The sequence below is a fragment of the Micropterus dolomieu genome, linkage group LG01 (assembly GCF_021292245.1).
Source record: "Micropterus dolomieu isolate WLL.071019.BEF.003 ecotype Adirondacks linkage group LG01, ASM2129224v1, whole genome shotgun sequence".
Classification (NCBI taxonomy): Eukaryota; Metazoa; Chordata; class Actinopteri; order Centrarchiformes; family Centrarchidae; genus Micropterus; species Micropterus dolomieu.
The window spans coordinates 6694005-6716254 of NC_060150.1; the positions used below are offsets into that span (position 1 = coordinate 6694005).

General features: G+C 38.4%; 2 protein-coding genes across 2 annotated transcripts in view; one reads left to right on the plus strand and one right to left on the minus strand.

Annotated features, from left to right (window-relative positions):
• Positions 1-12178, plus strand: part of gpr137c (G protein-coupled receptor 137c) — a 12910-nt gene extending 732 nt beyond the window's left edge. Inside the window, exons 2-9 of the mRNA XM_046054293.1 lie at positions 4384-4433; positions 4769-4876; positions 5001-5139; positions 6557-6706; positions 8784-8909; positions 9020-9144; positions 9313-9524; positions 9837-12178. Coding sequence (XP_045910249.1) covers positions 4384-4433; positions 4769-4876; positions 5001-5139; positions 6557-6706; positions 8784-8909; positions 9020-9144; positions 9313-9524; positions 9837-9907 — 981 coding nt within the window. The 3' untranslated portion in view covers positions 9908-12178. The remainder of the gene's footprint in view (positions 1-4383; positions 4434-4768; positions 4877-5000; positions 5140-6556; positions 6707-8783; positions 8910-9019; positions 9145-9312; positions 9525-9836) is intronic.
• LOC123973919 (lysosomal acid phosphatase-like) lies at positions 10856-21821 on the minus strand. The gene is made up of 13 exons (XM_046054305.1): positions 21661-21821; positions 18738-18833; positions 18482-18568; positions 18190-18250; positions 18007-18098; positions 17823-17921; positions 17460-17549; positions 16432-16515; positions 16301-16349; positions 15692-15780; positions 15412-15518; positions 14839-15014; positions 10856-14704 (listed from the first exon to the last, which is right to left on the minus strand). Exons 1-13 carry the CDS (start codon positions 21748-21750, stop codon positions 14559-14561), a joined length of 1266 nt encoding a protein of 421 aa, XP_045910261.1. The 5' UTR covers positions 21751-21821; the 3' UTR covers positions 10856-14558.
• Between the last annotated feature and the right edge of the window lie 429 nt (positions 21822-22250).

Genomic DNA, 22250 nt, shown 5'->3' on the forward strand with positions numbered 1-22250 from the left:
TGTGTTGCACGTCACATTTAACACACAGTTTAACTTTCACACAAGCAAATGGCGCTTTTATTATCTTCTACTGTATTTTTATTGACTCCTTTGGAGGATTCCTATTATTCTAGGGCCTTCAATTCCTGGTGCCAAGATCACCCAATGGACAAAAAGCTCTGATTACCTAACTCTGGCACCCATGTGGACAACAATTAATCATGGTCATGTTGATTTTGACACAATGAACTTGCAGTAGACAAACATCAGTTGTCATTTTAGCAAAGTATAAGACCAGCTTTTATAAAACTACAGCTCCTGTGAGGCTTTTGACAGTGCTAGAGCTGGGACAATTAGTTGCTTAATATTAAATAATATATTGAAATCACTGTTAATTTATTAAATTTTTGTAGTTCTTAAGCACAAAAATACCACAAAGACAAAAATCACTATTTCCAGCTACACAAATGTGAACTTCCTTTACCGTAAACTGAACACCATTTGGTTTAGGACTGTTCTCGGGCAAAACAAGCAATTTGAAGACGTCATATTAGGCTTTGGGAACATTTTATAGACAGAACAATTCATTGATTCATTAAAAACATATTTACATACATATAGCAGAGCAGATTAATTGTCATTGAAAAGAATTGGTAATCGCAGCCATTAAATAGAAAATTTATTATAATTTTTGGGTGGGTGTATTCATTTAAATAAGGATGAGGCCTCTGTCTCTAAGCAATGTGGTTTATCTAGAAATAACACATCACCATAAAGGAATACTTTTTGAGACTCCAGGAAGTTGCACCCAGCTGAGAAATAGCCCCCCCTGTCATAGCCCCCTGTAAAACGTGTTGTTTTTACAGTTTGGATTTGTTCAAAAGAAACAAGATACAGCACGTTAGTTGAAGAGCTTTAGAGGCACTGGTAAGATAGGCTAGCTGTTTCTAGTCTTTATGCTAAGCTAAATTAAGTGTCTCCTGGCTGTGGCTTCATACTTCATGGATAGACATGTGAGTGCTATCTTCTTGTCTAACTCTTTGTAAGAAGGCAACTAAGCGAATTTCCCAAACTACTGAAGTATTTCTTTAAGCCTGTCAAAATGCAGTATTGGGTGGTGGCCATTGCCTTACTGTCAAGACTTGTCTATTTCCCTAGCAACTTCACTTTTTGGTTAAGTGGGGTTTCTGTAACAGCCAATGCTTCTTCTTCCTCAAATGAGGAAATGTGGTCACTATCAGCCCACATGCTCCATAGCAAGTGCGGGTTGAGTGACCTGAAGCAGTTTTTTTTTTAAGGTTGGTTTGAAAGCTCTGCAAATTGACACAGTTCATGTCCCGGGGTGAGCGATGTTAAGATCTCCCTTTAAAACCCTGTGTTACATTAAGTCCCAGCCTCCAGTGATGTGTTTTTATTCAATAAGTCAAGGCAAGACTCAAGCAAATGGCGTGTATAAAACAGGAAGAGAGGGACACAGTGGGTCAGTCACAGTTGTTTCACACCTGCCCACTCCAAATATCAAAGACCTGTTTGTTTCTCTCTCAGGAAACACCTACACGCCTGGGGACTTTTGGTTGGTGGCACCACCACAGTTCAATCACTGCTCCAAAAGGAAAACACAGAATGTGTCTCGGTCACGGGGTTAGTTGAGTAGAAAGGAAGTTTGTCTGACTGGCTAAGTTGAGATCAGGTAAATGAAGCCAATGGTGTCATATGACTGCTGAATAAACATTGTATCCCATTAGCTGATCTGTGACCAGTTACAGGATCCAAACTACGCTCCCTTGGCAGCAGAGGTTTCCACCATTACCAGAAAAATTGTGTTTTTCCATATATGCTAAACCTGTCATTATAGGTTTAAAATATGCATCTATATATGTTGGGAAAATCATGTGACTGGCCAGCTCAGTGAACAAACTTTTCCTACTTGTGGTTTCACATCTAGCCGGGTCAGAGCTGAGTAACACAGTATGTCAGATTCATATTTTCTCCCAGTAGAAACTTTGACCATCCGGCTGCAGTGCTGTTGTTCCTGACCCATCCGGCAAACAGTGCCGGGTGTAATGCCCTACACATTGTTGGTGTTACTTTCTTAATCACGAGTACTTAAACAAACTGTTTTACAGTCTTAGTAATATTAAAGATATCAATCAAAAAAAGGATGTCCCCTAATTAAAGTCGGAATAACAGTAAAGCAGCTATAATCAATCATTTTATATTAACAATGAGTCAAATGACTACATCTAAGTGATTTGTAGTGACAAACACACAGAGAATATCACCCAACTCACCCAAAATGTCCTCTCAATTCTACAGAGCATTTTAGCATCTTTCAGGTCATTGTTTTGGTTTTCGGCCCAGTAAATTCAATGTTCTGCTTCTCTCCCACAGCTCTCATCAGTGTAGTTTACCGATAAAGCCACTAGCTCTACCAGCCCAGCACCAAACAGCAGACAGGCAAAGTTAACATCTAGCAAGTGAACATAATGGAGTATTTAGCAGGTGAAGAACAAGATATTTGACACTAAATACTCAATCCCAGGCTGCAATGGTACTGTTTTGACCACATTTTGAGACCCCGTAAAATTCATCATTGTGGGACGGCGTGACCTTGACAGGGTCAACTGGTTGGTTGTGTTTAAAGGGGACACAAGGCAAAAAGGTCGGGAACCACTGTCTTATAATTCAGTTATGAGATTGCACTGCATTTTAATTTATTCAGGGGTAACTAGATGTGCCCTCACTGACGGATCAAAGTTGACATTAGGGCTGCAGATAATGATTCAAATTGCTTTGCCTATCTGCAGCCCAAACCACAAATATATTCACTTTACTACCATATATGGCTAGTAATGCATCTGATTCCCACACTTGTGATGCTGGAACCAAACAATCTTTGGCATTTTTCTTGAAAAATGACTAAAATGATTATTCAGTTATTAAAATAGCTGCTGATTAATCATCTGTAGGTCAACCAATTGATTTACAGACTAATCTTTTCAGCTCTAGCTGACATGATATACATGTATTTAAAGTCCATAAAGCAGTAAAAGGCATGAAAACAGGAGAGCTTGCCTAGACTGCTTAAACACAAGCACAGAAAATCAGTTTTTGAGCAACGTTATAACTGAGGATGATTCATAAGTTGTTCAAACAATGTCACAACCCAGTTCCTGTATTATCGCCTTACTGCTGAACAGGGCTTTTTAATGGTGAACTCACTGAAGGTAATAAATGGCGTGATAGAACATCATGCCAGCGTGGCACAGTCTGACGCCTGACACGTGTGGAAATATGTGTGTAGTGTGTTTTTTGATGAGTCAGGCCTGAGTCCTGACCAGTGATTTACTTCCCCCTTATTACACTTTAGCTCTTACTTACTAGAGGAAAATGGATAATGGTAATAATCAGATGAAAAAACATTAATTTCACCACTGGGGAATCTCACTCTGTACTTGAAGAGACAATATTGATTAAGCTACATTTTCTATAGGTTTCTGAAGGTACATAAAGCATGTAATCCAGCAGTGTTCTGTTGACTTGTTGCTTCATTTCTTGGTTACAAATTACCTCCTTCTGGCCTACATTCTCACGCAAAAGGCTGAGTGTTTGTGTGTGTGTGTGTTTTAGTAAATGTTGACATAAGCAATTTTGGCCATGGCACCTATCATAATATCAGAAATTAATCATTATCATCATTAATCAGAGTCTGACTTATTAAACTACATTTTGGTTTTAAAAAAATGTCAAAAGAATTTCCAGGAAGTAGGTGAACTAGATCATTGAAGGCCAGTGTCCCGGGTTTTGTATACTTAAATTGGACTGTTTGATGTTTTTTAAGGTCACTACTGATAACATGTTGGCAGCAAGGCAACTCATAGAGAATATGTAGTTTGACTATTTATTTGACCATTTTCGTACCAACCAAGCAATACAAGTACAGGAGAGTTTTGAGGAGATAAAAGGTGCAGATCAGATGTGTTTTAGTACTGTGACTTTCTGATATTTGTCTTTGGATTTTCTGTTAATGAAGTTTGATCTCTCTTTAGGTTTGGCTCTTTTCATTGTCTGTCTGGCCGAGTTGCCTTAATAGAAAAATTAAGTGCTAATTTGATTGTGATTCAAATGAATCAAATCAAACTTTTATTATTATTATTGTTTTATTGCCTAGTAAAGGTGGGTCAACTTCGATGTTGAGCGGTATGGTCCTGTTTCTTTAACATCACTGCTTACAAATAGCTGACTGTCATTGTCTTGTGAAATTACGCTGTCCGCATTTCCAGTCAATTCAAGTCAAACAGCCCGACCCACCACCTCAGGTGGGGGCAGGTTTGTGTGTGTGTGTGTGTGTGTGTGTGTATCATGTGTGTGATGATATTTCTTTTTATACTTTTCTTTGTTTAGGTGATGTTTAAGGCTAAAGCCAAATATTCACCAGAGCTCACCAAATACAAGTAAGTCTGTCCTGTAACTTTGTTGGTTCATATGTCACTTGCAGGTTTTCCAATATTTTGCCTTTGCCTTGACTGTTGGACATTATACTAAAATGAACTGTCGATATCTCCATCTAATGACATGCAATAATCTTCCTCCATGTTGGTTAAAGACAGAAATTCTCGTTCCTCTCCACAACCACATTCTCTCCCTCTTTCTTTTCCTTTCTTCTCTCTCACACACACAGTTGGTTTGCAGCTTCAACACCATGAATGTTAATGAGTTGTTGTTTATGAATGATGTCACCTTTTTTGGCTCTTACTGTCTGCATATTCCTCTGTCTTTCTCTATCCAGGGTTCCTCTGCGTTTGCTCTTCCTGTGTCTCAGTATATTTTTCCTGGTGGTAAATTTAACTTGTGCATTGTTTGTACAAGGAGCTCTGGAGCACTCTGATTCACCGAGGTAAACAAAAAAAATACCATTTAAGACAAAATTTTCTCCATTCATAATAATGTCGCATTTAGCTCCATGGAACGTTCTTTTTTACTACTTGATTGTAAAAAGTTAGCAACCTTTATGTCTCCAGTGATGGGGGTATCAGACATGCAGTCCTGGCCCGGGTCTTGATCAACGACAGTCTCTTTGTCCTGTGTGCTGTTTCTCTGGCTGTCTGCATCTTTAAGATTGCCAAGATGTCCTCTGCCAACGTTTACCTTGAATCCAAGGTAGGAATAAATGCATGCAAAATTTGTTAACATCTGTTAAAAACGTGTCAGTATTCCACAAATTAAGGTAAGCTATTGAAAAAATTTACCATTTTGGTAACATTCCCGAAACTCTTGCTGTACATTTACATTACAGAAGCTTATATATGGACATTTTCAGTATTTAGAAATTACAGACTTCCTCGAATAAAATGACTGTTTAGAGTTAAACTTGTTTGTGGAACATCCTCACATTTCTTCATTTTTTATTACATGCTACACTTTAAAGGGTTGTGCAATTAATCACATTTTGTTTTCAATAACACCTTTTGCTTTTAACGATTATGAAAAAAATGATTTAGACAAAAAAACAATTGGTCTCAATGATGTTCTCGTTTTGTCCTCTGTTATAAACCTCTCTCCTTTACAGCAGTGGCTCTCGCCCCTCCCTAGAAGCCCAAACTTGCTCTCAGCCAGGCTGTGGCATGTTTAGTTCAGCTCAAGTCAAGATGGCCGGTGGTTATAACTGCTATAACTTGTTAGTCACCATTATTAGCTTAAGCAATGAAAACGTCTCGGTTTGGGAGAGGGATGCACGACAAAAACAATCTCATTACTACAAAGTCTGCTGCTTGTCTACCAGCCTTACGTGCGCACGGTTCGAGAGGAGCTGACTGAAATTACTCAGGGGAATAAATTGGCCTACAAAATCATAGATTTCTGTATATTTTTCACTTTCCTCCTTGATGGTCTGAATAACTCACTAGATCGATTGCTAGTGTCCTAGAAATAAAGTCACTGAGGGTCCGAAAATTGTAGGCTGCGGATCAATCCACTGTGAGGCATAATCTTTCAAAACTTAGTCACTGCATCTCCTGACCATGGTTAAATTGCAGTGTTATGTAACGAATCAAGTTGTCGTCACCCCTGGGCGGCCCATCTGTGCCCCTACGCAGTCAGCCTAAGCAAGCACTGGGTTGCTATCATTCTCTTGCCCTCTAAGATGCTGTTTAAATTCAATAATGTTGGATTACTACTTCTTATTTCATGGGCTATTTGAGTGATGAGTAATTTAGTTGAGAAAATCTCAATATTGGCTAAAATAAACGAGATCTTGATTTTTGCCATAATTGAGCAGCACTAATACTTTGCAGACATTTGTAATCTCTACCTAGCTAAATGACACATATAATTCCAGTCCAGTAATGGCAGCTAGTGCACATCTCACTATGACAAACAAGCAGATTAATTAAACCACACAGGAAGAGTGCCTTTTCAAAAAATAAAAATAGGAATCCCTGATCCACTAGGCCTACTCAAAATAAATTCACCCAAAGTCGTGAACAAACATGCCCTCAACAGGCCTCAGTCTTTCAGGCCAATACCCGACTGATACATGAGCGTGAGCCTGTAATAAGCACAGTACCTCTTCCTCCAGGGAACATCGGTGTGCCAAGCCACAGCCATAGGAGCCGTGGTGATTTTGCTCTACACATCCCGGGCCTGTTATAACCTGGTGGTGGTGGCCCTCTCACCGCAGGATAGACCCAGTCCCTTCAACTACGGCTGGTACAGCGTTTCTGATCAGGTATGGTAGCAAGTGCGTTCAGTTATAGATAGGAAATAAGCTTTTATTTGGCCAGAAACCAAATGCCAGGTGTGTGAGTTTATGTGTGTGTGGGCAATCAATTATAGGAGATGTAGGAAAGCAACGCTTAGTGGGGTAAAGGGCTTTGTTTGGCTATAAATAACCCCATGTGTCTGTGTGTCCTGACCTACATCGGGGCTCAAGCCTTGAGACGGACAGCCCATTTTAAAGGGTTTCATCGTTGGTGTTTGTGTGTATGTATTACACCAATGGACACCAACTGTGTGGATGTGTGGGGGGCATAATCTGGCTTTACAAATTATTCTGTATACCAGCTGTCAACAAGTCAACATTATTCTGTCCTGAGCATGTGTTTCTATGCTTACCAAGCATTTTACCCATATTTATGTATATATATTACATATAGTAACTTGGTATACATCACAGGTGAAATACACATACACTTTATTTGAATCCTTAAATAGTTGTTTTTTAAAATTGTAATAATTATCTGTTTGTTCTGCATTTGATTTTTTTAATATTTAGTATATAATAATCTAATAATAATTTAGATTAGAATATAACATAATGTTTGAAAGTATTCAGGTGTAGGCCACTGTTAGAAGAGTTACAGGAATAGTTTGACATTTTAGGAAATATGAAATTTGCTTGTCATCATAGTATTTGTCATGACATCCAATTCTTTTTTTGCCTAGCAATTGTTAGTCGCTTTGGATAAAAGCATCAGCTAAATGAGTAAATGTCTTCAGAATCGCATACCCCACCTTTAAACAAAAATGTATTTGCAAGATGAGGTTTTATGGTATTTTGAATGCTTCAAATATTTCATAGTGAGTATGCATCCAGAGGGAAATAGTTTTACCGCATGTAATTACACAAAAACACAAAACCTTTTTACATTTTGTGTTGGTTTGTGTACAGATGAAACACACAAGATAAAATGTGTTTTTAGTGAGCTAAACAGGTGTTGTTAGACATATTTTTTAAATTTTTGAAAAGGCAGATTTTGTCCCCACCACTTTTTTTAAAGCATAATTTGTAACAAAAAACGTTCGGAAATATAACTTGTATCTAAAAAAAAAAAAAAAACCTTAACAAAGGTTTATTTGCACATTAAGAAAACATGCAATGCAATTAAAATATAGAAGAAATAAATGTGCATTGTCCAAAAAAGTAAGCTTCTGATTATAAAATGACCCAAAGACGTGCAGCACCAATCAGTAACTTGAACAACTTCTTGATACAGTTTCTTTTTGGCCAAGTTTTCCATTCTCTCCCTGTGAACATGACAAAAAAGGAGGGAATACTAAATCATGTCGACAGTTGTGTTGGGATGATATTACATGAGAAAAGTTTATCTATCGGAGAAACCGATCTGAAAGCAACACAGAATGCCTGAGACCTGCACTACATTATATTCTGTAATACTTTTGAAATGTCATGCGTCACCTGAGTTTTGTGGTTCCTTTTACATAAATAAAAACATTTCCACTATAAACTGGTGCAGAAACTTTCACCAGAATGCTTTAGAAGTGTTTAAAGATCAAAATGTCCTGGGGGAGGTACCCTACATCTCAGCATTGAGGATATCTTTGAGGATCTTTTTGTCTTGCTCTCATGAACCTAATATTGCATATCCTGATGTCTCGCGAGCTAAGTGTCTCTTCACACCCCTAACCTGAGCCCCTATGTCCCCACCACGTTTCAATACAAAGTGACGCACCTTGTTTTAGAGAGGCTGTTTCTCCTAGCTTGAAGTCTTTAGACATAGATAAACTAATTGCCACCTGATTCTACCTACATAAAACTGTAGGGTGTTCTCATCTAAGACTCAGCAAGAAAGAAAATAACCTTATTTCCCAAAATGATGAACAACCTTTAAGTCTGTCATTCTCATGATAAGTGGTGTCCGTAATGAAAGAAAAATTATTTGAAAAAGTCCATGTACACTCACAAGATGTAAAAGCACAAATGCAGCACGGGGTCCACTATTTTGTTTAGTTCAGGTAATGAATATGAATATTTTATACAGTGTGATACACTGTTTGTGTTCCAGGCTGATGTGCAGGAGATCAGCGGCGAAGCCTACATCGCGTTTGGTATAATTCTGTTTTTCTGGGAGCTGCTACCTACAAGCTTAGTGGTGGTTTTCTTCAGAGTCCAGAGACCAAACCAAAACCTGGTAAAATGACACGTAGAAAGCACAAATGCCAGCTATAATCTATCAGACAGAACTGTGAACTTTCAGAGCTGTAAACTATAATGAAGCTTTAACATGTCTGTACCTCTCAGGCTCCAGGAGGGATGATCAACAGCCACAGTTTCAGCTCCAGAGCTTATTTCTTTGACAACCCTCGACGGTACGATAGTGATGATGACCTTTCCAGAAGCATTAATAGTAGGACAGATCGGGCCAGGTGGGAACACACAAGCACACGCAGTCTTTCGGTATCTGTCATTCATTCAAGTACATCAAACAAGTTCAACCTAACTTCGATACCCAGACTGATAAAATGACTTTTGACATTATCCTCTCCCTCCTACCTCTTCTTTAAGACCTCTTTTTAATCCTTCTCATCTCCTAGTCTCCTCTCCACCACTCCCCAGCTGGGTGCGTCCACTTGGTATGGCTCCATCCAACCCAGCGCAACTCTGACAGCGGGTGTTGCGTCCACCCAGCAACCGCCGTCTTCCACGGCCCCCCTCCTTTTCGCCTATGGAAACATACAGGGTCACCATCACCACCATCACAACTACTACTCCACACCGCAGAACAACTACCACCATCATCATCACAGTAACTACTATTCCACGCCACAGAATTATTACTGCGGGTCTCAAAATTATTTCTGCACCCCACAGAATTAAGCAGGGTCCATCGTAAAGATTGAAAAAGACTGACTAATAACTAACAATGTCCTGTCACCATTTTGCTTCCCTAGATACATAAAATCAGGTGCTTTTAAGTGAAATTCTGAGGTATTGCTCTGGACCAGGCTGGGCTTCAAAATGGATTCACTTAACTATTCGGGAGGAATGTGGTGGTATCAGCAACTGGAAAGTTGTTGTGCCACGACTAACTGCTTGTTGTGTTTTTTTTTTTTTTTAGACATCAACGTCTTTAAATGGCTATATGGACATAGAATGAAAGCAAGTGCAGGCTATGGACCACAGGTTTAGCACTAATATGGCTAATACACCTAAAACTGCAAAGACCAAACTTGTTCTGTCAAATGTTTTGGTCAGATTATCATTTCTGAGACTGGAATTATCAGGGACTAGATAATCAACACTCATCATCCTTTCCCCCTTTTCCTTGTAAATTATATCCAAATGTGCTCCTATCAAATGTACCATTCTGCTCAGAAAGGAGCTATGTAGCTGGCTTATCAAGCTAACGTGGCTAACCCTAAGCTGCAGTGGTCTGATAGTCAACAGCTCTGGACGTTATATTCACTCAGCTTGGGCGGTGTGGTTGTGTTTAATGGGCACCTATATGATACAATCTTTTTCATTTGCATTAAAAAAGGGTCATTTAAGCTGGAAAAGAACAGTGACGGATGCTGGTCTGTTAGCCTGATCCTCAAAAAGGCTTTTCTGACAATATAAAACAAATGATATGCATCTACAAAGGGCATGTCATGGCGTTTCTCACTTTTAGGTCTGGTTACATACGACAGGAATTAGCTGTTGCTAATTTGCCATTAGATGATGTAGCAGTGAGAGCTAGTTAATGCGAACAGTTAGCTTAAACTCAATCTGTTTAACCAAGAAGATTCTCAGCGACCTAGCAAAACAATACAATAAGCTAATAAAACTTAACCCATCACAGACTTGGTAATATTATTTTAATGTCAAACAGTGATTGTTAATTTCGGTGCCACAAAAATATAAAGTTGTAAAAACACAGTTAGCGAGCTTGAGACTTTAGGCAGTCACCTTAGCGGATTCTTGTTTAGTTTGACAATGTTCATAACTAACAGAAATTCAAAATACTGGTCAGTTTATCTTCACAAATATCATCCATGTAAAATGCTTACAATTTATATGTAGCTGCCATATGGGTGTTCTCTCTTAATAGCACAAGCTTGTACAAGTGTGTAAAAAATGTAACATCAAACAAATTAATTAGGGGTGGAGGTGACTTTAATAATGACTCCGGCGTTAACAAAATCTCTGTTGCTCTGTTACAATTCCACTGCAAATCTAGGTTACCCACAATTATATAATGGAAACTATGTGAAAATGTAAGACAGGAGTGCCATGCACTGTCAAGTTGTTGAATGTTAAAAACATATCACAGATTTACTTGCAGTAGCATTATCAGTATCATTTGAACATGTGGATATACAGTATGACAGATCAAAGGAACAGTATGTATTCTACATTCAACATTGGAGTAGAAATCTGCCCTAGGATTGTTCATTAACAGGGTGGAAGTCTCTAAAACGTACTTTTGACCAAAAACATTTTGTGGAATCTAATCCTATCGGAGCTGTGAGGCAACAATTTGCACTTAGAAGACAGTCACCTTGAGAGGAAAGGCTTTGGGCCTGAATGTAGGATTTCATCTCCTACTTGTTTTATGTATTTTCTTCAGTAATCGTCTGTATTATATATTTTGCTATTTATCCTTTCAGAAAGGACATATCAATGTGCCATCACATTTTGTCATATCTAACAGTTTCATTCCTTAAGAAAAATATATTTTTGCACAAGAAATGGTTGGATGGTGTATGTTTGATTGTTTTGAGTGTCTCCAAGTTAATCAATTTCTAATCCATGTGTGTTAAGTGACATCTTGAGTCGATGTGTGTGTGAGATCTTAGATTTTTGTTTTTGAAGTTTAATATGTTTTTATACATCTTTTTTTATTTTACATTAATTTGTTTGATTTTCTTTTTTTCCCCCCACTTTCCCTCTCTCCTATCGTTTTTCATAATCTCATGAATTTTCTGAATCTCATGATAGACTGCAGCCTGTAAGCAATATTTCACTTTGATGGAACATTTTCATATATGCCAAAATCAGTGTATCTGTGCTAACTAAGTTTGTCAGCTGTCATGAAACTCAATCTGTAAATGACAATGTAAAGTTTGACATCATACATGAAAACAAACAAAAAAAAAAAACAAGTTTCACAGGACACTTTCAAAAATAGTAATGAAAATGAAGTTATCAGTGTTCAGCTGCTTGCCTATTTCAGAAGAATTAACATCTACTGTGCATGCTTCTGCATCAGAGTGCAAGAAATCAGTGTCATATTTTCTTTCCATTGTGATATTATTTGTGTATTTGCTCTATCTGCTTTAAAAAAAAAAGGCAGTGGTACTTGTTTTATTAATTGTTTTATCCGTGGCCATACTGAATGTAACCTATCGTACAACAGATCACTAATGATGTATGCAAGAAAAGCACTACCATGTTTAAATAAAGGCCTACTGCACTGTTTTTAAGACGAAGGGGAACCAGAATTTGTCAATCGTTCAACCTAATGGGGATTACATTACATAACAGATAGTTTACTGCCCTTTCTCCCACCAAATAAAACAGCACATCACAACTACATGTGAAAAATCAAATCATCACCACTACAAACAGACATGAACTCCGGTAGCAGGTCATATGTCTGAATTAACCAGTTAACAAGTTTATGAGGAACAGCCGACTTAAGCCAAGGAAGTAGCTGGCCGGCTCAATGCAAAACATGGGCAAGCTTTGAAGCTGTTCTGAGATAAATATTTTAGTGAAACTAGTGAAATCACTGTGCCAGAAAATATAAATTTGCCAACTTGTAGATATTTAATTTGTTGTCAGACACACATTTGAAACATGACAAATCATTTTTGATATTACATGGTTTAAGTGTATTAAAATAATTTAGTTTTATGTGTAAAAATGTTGAGCTTGACCTGTGAGCAGATATACGGGGTTTCAAGCACCCAACATTCTCACTGTGACAAAACAGTAAAAGCAGGTTTCACTGAGGACAGATTTGATTGGTGCTGCCACACTAGTAGCTTTGCATTCCTGAGTGGGGGTTTTCTCTGACAATCATCTGCTAAGCATGTTATTATCTACATGCAACATTCGCAATGACTGATCATGTATTTTTCAAAAAGAAAAAAGTATGAGCAACACATTCTCAAAGTCTGATCAATCATTTCACAGCATGAACAAAAATTTCGAGTGGGGCTAAACAATACATAAAAATAATTTTAATTATGTTGACTATAGTGAGTGTGACAAACGTTTTGAATTATCCAGCAATTATCATGTCAAAGTCCAGAATCTTTCATACTTATTTGTAATATATTGGATTTTCTTCACCCAAGGCAAAAAAAGAAACGTTCAGTTCCATTTGTATAAAACCGCAGCTTTTTCTAAAACTGCATGCGCTGAAGGTTTTAGGTTCACCGTTTTTGGTTTTTCATGATATTGCGTAAGGAAAAGCATTATGTTTCTGTCCTGCATTTAAAAAGATGGTGGGTTCTTATTTTTCAAATCAGTCAAAGCTGCCAGATTTAAAAACACACAAATGTAAATAGCTTCAGTTTTTCCAAATTGCAAACATATTCACATTAAAAACATCTTAAAAGGATGCTGTAAGCTCTATTTGTAAGAAGCTGATTCATATATCACAAACTACTTTGATTCTTGTTGACTATTTTGCTTGGTTTTCCCTTAAAGGTGAGGCTCAGCTCAGTCGTGTTAAAGGATACATGGGGGTGGATGCTTGCTGTCGAGGTCAGCTCCCTCGCTGGGTGAATGACAGTTTCCCAAATTTCCCAAAGCACCCGCCCCACTGTTCCGTTGATAAACCAAGCACAACTTTTTATAAGGGTGTTTTCAGATCACATCAAAAACTTGAACACCAACAAAAATGTGTGATATCCATTAGAGCAGAAAAAAAAAAATCCCAATTAAAAATATTTAAGGCACCTCTGTCATTAGGTCTCACAGATCTGTGCACGCACAAACTGGCACATGAATTTGCAATAACACACACACACACACACAAAACTGTGTTCTTGCCAATTAAAAAAAGTAATCCGATTACATGAAGAACCTGCGGAAACAGGCCTGTTTTAGAAACACTCTGGACGGAGATTCAGTATTAAAACAATTTAGCCACTTAAGTTTTAATCCTGTCAGCATCATAGATGTTTCTAATCAGGTAAAATATAGTATGTGCTATATTTTTTAAAAAGAAAATTAGACCTGCCAGGAGGAACACTAAAACTAGAACTCACCATTTTCCATCACAATACCTACCATTATTTTATTATTTAAAATCTCAACTTTGTGTCGCTGAATTTTTCTGCAGCTATTCAAATCTGATTTTGGTTGACAGTTTCAACAAAAACCAGACTGAACAGTGGACAGTGTCTTTCCAAGCAGAAAAATCAGGCTACTATTTGTTGAAATCGTGAACCTATTTGGCTGATTGCAGATCAGACCACATTGGAACACTTTAGATATAATAAAAATGTTTTCCCTGCTGTGTGTTCTTGGTGTAGAAACCAGTCCTGGTCTCTCCAACAATGTCTCAATCATCACTAATAACTAACATCACTAATCATGTTAGTTCAGAGTGATGGTGAAAAAGCTGGGATTCTCTAAAACCTTAAGTTTAAATCTTTAAAAAGCTTAAATTTTCCTTCTGACCCAAAAGAAACAGGGTCATTCTGACTCTTATGGTTGTGGGTCCCTGAACCTAATGTGTTGAAACTATCACAAATGGTAACTCAGAAGTTTAAAGTTCATCGTCATCGCTGCTGTCCCAAGACGCGAGGTTAGTAGATCTCCGAGAGAGGAGTTTATGCTTCTGTCAGGATTCCTCTCCGACCTCCTGGTTGACCACATGGTGGTATCCCCGGCTGCTGTTTGGCTTCGTCTTCCAACAAATAACACAGAGGAGGAGGGCGATGAGGAGGAGGAGCAGAAAGCTGGACACCGCCAGACTGATGATCACTTCTGAAGACGGCAAGACAAAAGAAAGACAGATGGGTAGAGGACACAGGAGAGGAAGGAAGAATGGTGAAAATGGATCACTGGTGGTCAACTTTTTCATTTTATTTTTAGCAGTTTTTAGTGTTGGAAAAGTTCACCTTCATTGCTCCCTTCCGAGGGCACTTCACACTCTTTGTCCCGGTCTTCTGAAATAGAGAGCTTTGTAATTCTCACAAACTTGTCTAGGGGGCAGTCAAGGGAGCAGCCTGGTAACTGCAGATGGTAGGGCTCCACTGTGCTGTCGTTTCGGTAAAACATCGACACCGAAAAAGAGCTGCATGGACACAGAGAGAGAGAGACAAGGGTACAATATTCAGTTTAACAGTCTATGACTGTCTAATGTCACATTTAAACATGTTTAATGTCCACTTTAAGCTCTTTAAACCCACAAATAGTACTCATGGACATCAGTGTACCAGATTATGAGGAACAAGTATCGTAACAGCTCATTTAAATCTACTGGCTTCTTCACCCTTGTATTTTTGACACAGTTGAATCTGGTTGTGTTTCAAAGTAAAAGTCTCAATTTTTACCACTTATATATATATATATATATATACATATTTTCTTTCTTTCTGGTATCAGCTTCTCAATATCACATGGAGCCTGTGTATGTCATTATTATGTTTCAGTAAGTGTCAACAGTATACTCTTGTTTGTGTGTAATTTACCCATTGTTATCCCTGTACAGCTCAAGTATTTGACAGGAGGCATATGGTGGCTGTCTTCCATTGAACACATTCAAGCTGGCCTGAAGAGCGGCTACAGTGGTGTCATGCTGTGGAAAATGACACAAAGAAATAGTTTCTTGCCAAGAGTTAGATGAGAAGATACAGCCAGGCGACGGTTAGCTTAGCTTAACACAAAGGCTGGAAACAGCTAACCTGACTAGGTGAAAAAAACAGTAATTTAAAGTAATTCTTATAACGTTTGTGTCGTTAACTAGCTCACCGCTGACAGCATCATCATTTTCAGTCTCGGTTTTGGGTCTGGGACGGCCATCTTGGAAAGATTCTTCACTATTTCACCCAACAAGATACCTAAAAGACAGCAGCAGCTCTAATTTCCCCATTTAATCCTGTATTTAAATGCCTGGAGACAGTCTGTAGTTTTCCTACTGTCAACAAAGCTCATGAAAAAACTAAAACCAACAATGAATGTATCCTACTATCAAGTATCTTCTTCCTCTGTGCCACAGAGCTCCATTGTTTTCCAAAAAATGCTCACAAGAGGAAATGTGGATTAATCCACTGCTTAAAATGTTCCCTAACAAATGCTTGTTTAAGCTTAAACTACAGTGCCCAGCTTTTTAAATAAATTATTTTGCCCTTTTCCTTAATGAAACTATATATTCATGACCTGTTTTTGTTGACCATTAGAAAAATATAGTACTATACTGCTCGTCAGGGTCAACTATAATAATCATGATTGTATAGCAGTTGCTTTGACAGTGTAAGTACTATGAAGGGACATTTTATATATTAAAAAAAAGCAAAGAAACATTATTACACACACACACAAATGTAGTTTGGCAAGTCCCTGCAGTAAAGCAGCACATACCTCCCTGCAGCCGGCTCTTTTCTTGTTGTTTGTAGAACCCGAATATGACCTGTGGACATCGTGCATCAAACAGTATCATTACAATACTTTTAGCATGTGAACCATCATGAGACACCAAAAACAAATATTACCTGAAATCCAAAGTCTTTAAGCACTCTGAGCTTCTCCATAACATCAGGAGTAACCCAGTCAGGAGCAGACATGTTGTGCCGGGACTGAACGAACACGAACACACACACACATACACACACACACAGGGAATTATGGAAACCATGAAAAAGATAGTTTCCAATCTTTTATTAAGCTGTGGTAAGTTGTTCTTGATCGCACTTTGCCAGCAGTCTTCTGCCAGCAAGTCTCTCTCATTGTTGCTAAATTTTTCTGTTGATTGACTCAGTGACCCAGTTTTATATTTGCCTCTTACTTAAAATCTCACACTATTTTGTATGTTTTTGACTCATAAAAATATAGATAATAATCCCTAAAAACATTTGAAATATACTAAATCTTAGCTACTCATGTTAGTGTGGCATATGTGTGCTCATGCTGTCCACTAAAACCCCAGCTGAAACGCACACAGGGGCGTTTGTTAACTAGATAAGAGTTGCACAGTCCCGTTACTCTAACAGCTTGTTTGCCAAAATGTCCACGTGATCCTCAAAAACCGATGAGGCCAGTTGAGTCACAAGACTAAGACACATTTGGTCAGTTCCCGTCTGGCCCACCAGAAGTTTCACACATAACTTGGGTGAACTTCTCAGTTGAACTTCAAACAGCTTGTGAATCATGTCGCTCTTATTTTGAAATGAAGACAACATGTGTAGTGAATCAGACTTTTTTCCTATAATATGCAAACCTGCCAAAATCTCTCATAACAATGGATTAGACAAATTGTCATTATAATGGTGTAGTTATATTACATTTTATTTCTGGCTCCAGTGAACAATTTTTATCATACCTTTAAGAAAAGGAGTCATGTCAGAACATTTTTTTGCAGAAGTTAAAGAGGAGATTATCTGAACATTTCCTGCCTTAGTCAAAAGAAATATTGATACAAAGCGTAGGTTTCATTTCTGCTCTGACTTCTTGTTTATACTTCTGGTGACTGTCTGTTTCTGTGTGTGTGTGTGTGTGTGTGTGTGTGTGTGTGTGTTCTCACCTCACAGAAGAGGGTGTCATACACGCTCCAGACTGACTCCACATTGGTCTTATTCAGTCCTGTTTTATTCCTCACCAGCTCTATAATATCCTGAGGAGAAGAACACAGTAAGCTCCACATGCCTAAATTAAAATATTTAAATATGTCATAATAATTTTAAGATTTAACACTAGAAAATACCAGAAAAAGTAATTGTAGAATGTATATTCCTTTTGATGCAACATATCCCACCTTAATTATCAGATATATTGGACATAATATAGTGGGGACATGACCTGAGTGCCTCTTATTAGTAGCTATGGCCCTAATCTTGGTGCCATATTCTGTATATGATGTAATGGGGAAAAGAGAAGCAGACTGTACCTTGTATGTGGTGGTGACATTAATAAATTCAGGTGTGTGTTCAGTTTCATTCATCAGCTGTTTGTAGCGAGGACAGTCTCCAAGAGGAAAAGAGAGAAGCTAAAAAAAAGGAGACTGAAAGTTTAGACAAGCTGCGGCGATATAGCAAGGGGAACAGACAGAACTATTTATATTATCTACATACCCTCTCTTCACTTTGTGGCACGGTGTGTACAGGTATGGGCTGCCACATCAAGTTTGGATGGAAGACCTGCTGATCAGTGGGGGGGTAGAGACCTAGATGAAGGACGAATAAGACAGACTGTTAACGTGGGGAAGGAAAGTACTGGAAAGAGAAATATTACTGTGTAGGCGGTAGAGCAGAGACCTGCTAGGTTGGCCTCGGCGCTCATCAGGGTGCGATCGAAGTCTGTACTGCGAACTGAGATCTGAGGACAAAGGGGTTGCAAGTGAGGGGTCGAATGTATTCACACACTGTAGCATGGTCATCGCAGACTTTCTTTGCTCGGGTCAGTCCATTCTCAGGAATTGCAGCAGCAGTGGGAACCCTGTATAACACCAACACGGCAAGGGGCCCTCTCTTCTAAACGTTAACATGCATATGAGGCTTCTGGTGAGGTGTCATGTGATCTAAAAGAGGATGAGGTGAGTTCACCTACCTCTTGTCTTTTATAGGTGTCATTAAGGAATCCTTTGTATCGCTTCCGCAGAAACTGGCCCAGCTCAAAGTGCTGCCTCATCCCCTCCTAAAAAAAACATATACAAGACGTCGAGACGCTGCATAAAACAATGCACCTATTGAAACCGTTTTCCCAGCTATATCAGGCAAAAAAGGGCTGGGAAGAATAAAAAGTTTGCGTGACAAGTACTGTGCTGATGTTTGCAGTCACTCCAGTTAAAACATATTCATTATACCTGTGATAGCTGCCCAAAGCCTTGAGGCCAGTCGCTCTCTTGGTGTGGGTCTGTGGGAAATGCTTTGACCGGTGACCTGTCACCATGCCGAAACAGCTGGAGGGGAAACAGAAGAGATGTCAGGTAACAATGGCCAAATAAGAACACACTACTTCCCTTTTACTGTGCAACTACAGCAAAAAACAGGAAAATGTGACATGTATCAGTATTTTCTATTAACCCAAGCTGTTTTAAAAAACCCCAGCGTTGCTACACAGAGACTAGAAGGAAGAAGGATTGTGCTGTAATTAGGTGATAATGAGATTAGTAGGGTTGGACAGCAGCAGAATCGCTGTCTATACAACTTCATGTTGAAGTATTTTGGGAGCTAGATTAACACTCAACTAAATATATGACAGAGAAATTGGCTTAATAGGTCAAAATTGAGTGCTACAAGAAATATACCAACATAAAAAGGCTCTGACTTTATCTCTAAATTCTCTGATAAAAACTGTAATAGAAAGCGACAGATATTTAGATAAAAAAGTACAAAAACGATTATGAAGGAACAGGGAAAACACTTTACCCTGACAGGACCAATGGCTTGTTTTGTTGAAGAAATCTTCTTAGTAGAAAAACACTGGAATGCAGCTGCACATGAATCTAACAACACGACGTCATAAATGACAGGTAAATGTGAATGTATTTAGCAATAAAATACTTTTGGTAGCAAAAAGCCACTTGATAAAGCTGATGTATTGATTGTCAGCAAAAAAAAATGTTAAGTCAAACATGTGATGTTTGACTGTGGTCTTTACAAGTCTCTTTAGAAGCTCTACTTCCAACTTCTTGAGAATAGATAGCTTTATTTGATCTCTTTATTCCGTCTTTAACGTGGAACGTTTGTAAAACTCCATGCAGCTCCTCTAAAAAAAACAAAAGGAATCAAACCAAAACCTCCATCCTAATTTTATCTGTTATAATATTCAGTCAGCTGATGATAACGATCTTACCAAGTGTTGGTCTGACACCGCAATGTCATCCATAACCAGCTAAACTGTGATAATATGATAACTGAAGACTCCAAAACACAACAGGCCTAAAACCGATTACAAACTACAGTATAAGCATGTCTGGAAAACAAAACAAAAGGAAGTCTAGGCTGATAATAAAAAGTGTGAAAGCCATTTAATAAGTGAATGTTAGGACAGGATTTAAAAGTACAATACTAAAGAAACCTACAATTACTCAATATACTGTACAAGGGGAACTATGTTTATTTTTAACTGGGTGTTTTACTTGAAACTGTTCCTTTGACTATAAAGAACTTATGTTTTGAACTTTAATGTTGGTGTAAGTTGAAAGTAATAACTGTATCCAGTCAATTAGATTTTGTTACTGGATGCCACCACAAGAGCTTGTCTATTCAAGTAGAACAGTTTCAAGTTTCAATCGTCGAGCCACCAAAGAGAAGTGTGGGTTTGTGGTTTTCTGGAGTGGAGAGCATGCATGACTGATCCATCCAAAATAAATAAAGTATAATTTATTTTTGAAGGGCTTTAGACCATCTAATCTTCTAAACTTGATCCCTTAATGGCTATGTAGCAGTCAACTGGGGAACCATTCCTAAGAATGAGTGCAAAAAAAATGACTGTGTGCCATTAAGTGCCCTCAATAGCAGTTGCAACAACAGTCAACAAAACTTTCATATGAGAAAATCTATGTTGACCCTCTGACCTGACCTCCCTCTCGCATGCAAGATGCTCAATAAAGAGCCTTTAAACATGGGAAAACAGGAGTGTGTCCAATGCTATCTCAGTCCTCACAGATTCCTTGTCTGTTACGCTAAAAGAAAAAGGACTTTCATCAGTCACAACGTTTGCATTTACAGCTTGCCACAGTGTGTTATCTCTGGAATGAACAGAGTATGGCAATGCAATGCTAACATTATCAGCCTCCTGCGAGTGTGTCCATACTCTCCCCAATTAAATTCACTGACCCTCACAAGGAGGACATGCCAAAATACACTAATGTGAAGTCACAGGTTAGTTACTCTATATAGATAATGGTCAAGGACTCGGAGAGGATAAGACAACCTTTATACATCCATCAAGGTCTAAACATGCATTTAAAATGCTCTCACAAAATATTTGCACAGCCTAAGGAGATATACAGAATTGTGCTTGCGTGTGTCCTATCTGCGTAACTGTATCCTCTTGCAGTGAAGACAATATAATGTTTCTCACCGTTGCTCTGTCAAGACACTAACTTCTGTATCCCTGACTATACTGCATTTATTCCCTGGGGCAGGATGGCATTCCTGATGAGCTGTGAAAAGACAGGTCCAGGGCATCTGCAAATACTTAGGCCAGTGCTTCATTAATGTGTCCCTGAGACGAGTGAGGTTTCTACATGACCCAAGGCATTATCAATCTGACCAAATATTCTTCAAAGATTAGATATGAATCAAAGAACATCAGCTATTCCCAAGTGTTGTTTGATGTTTGCATTGTTGTTACAATGAAACTATAACGACTAATGCTGTAACTTGTTCCAACATTTTAACATACATTTTCAGTCTGACAAGTAAGACAGGTTATTAAGGCATGTAATGCGTAGCTGGCACTAGCTAACGTTATTTCCTGTTTTGTTCTTTTTGAAGTGCTGTTGTTGTTTCGTGGTGTCTCACGACTTTGAATTTTTGCTACTTCGATTTTTAATACGCCGAATTCACTAAAATACTCACATTATGTGTCTTAGGCTTAATTCGTGATCAGACTAATCTACATGTTTACATAAAAGCAAAGTAAAAACTAAATCTCCTAAATTTTGAATACAGTTCCGCAGGCGTCGATCCACACCGAAGAGAAACGACGCGGATCGGTTACACAGTTGCACTCAACACAGCTTCGGAAGAGTTATACCAAATATTAATATTACTCACCACAGTCACATATACAAGTTCCCTTTCTGCTGCAGCTTTCCCACAGACACAGCCGACAGTTAAAATAAAGAGCACAGCAGTGGACACCATATTCCCGTCTGTGTGACCGGGCAGCTAGCCTGTATTTGCTAACTGCAGATAGTTGATTGTCGGTTTGGTCTCCTAGCTGCCCTGAGCTACATCAAGTCAGCCATGGTTACCTTAGCCGCAACCACACCGGAAGTTAAATAGTAAAATGTAGCGTATACTTTTCACACAAAAAACGTGCACAACACAGTACGTTAATAAAAAAGGAAATATCTTTTCTATTTATTTTTTAAGGCTGTACTTAATTTTCACCGAGGCCTTATATTTTATTCATGAATGAAGGCACATGTTGTTTTGCACACATTTTATTTTGAAATAAAGAGTATGCTTAAATACCTAACTTGACAGAGAAAGAGAAAACGGAAGTGATGGATCCGTGTGCGGTGCGTGCTTGTCAACAAACAGCATCTAGACTTTCTCAGTTTTAACCCACATTTTTCAGTTTTAAGCGAGATTTTAAATGTACTGTCTTTTAACAACAAGCTTTTCAGCTTTTAAAATGA

Bases quoted from the DNA above. Each gene is read 5' to 3' on its own strand.
- LOC123973919 (XM_046054305.1), bottom strand. From the start codon at position 21,750: ATGGTGTCCACTGCTGTGCTCTTTATTTTAACTGTCGGCTGTGTCTGT. The intron at 17,922-18,006 runs GTATGTAGATAA...CCTTTTTTTTAG, and splicing joins TGCCACAAAGTGAAGAGAGG to CTTCTCTCTTTTCCTCTTGG. The intron at 15,519-15,691 runs GTGAGCTAGTTA...CATTTTCCACAG, and splicing joins AAATGATGATGCTGTCAGCG to CATGACACCACTGTAGCCGC.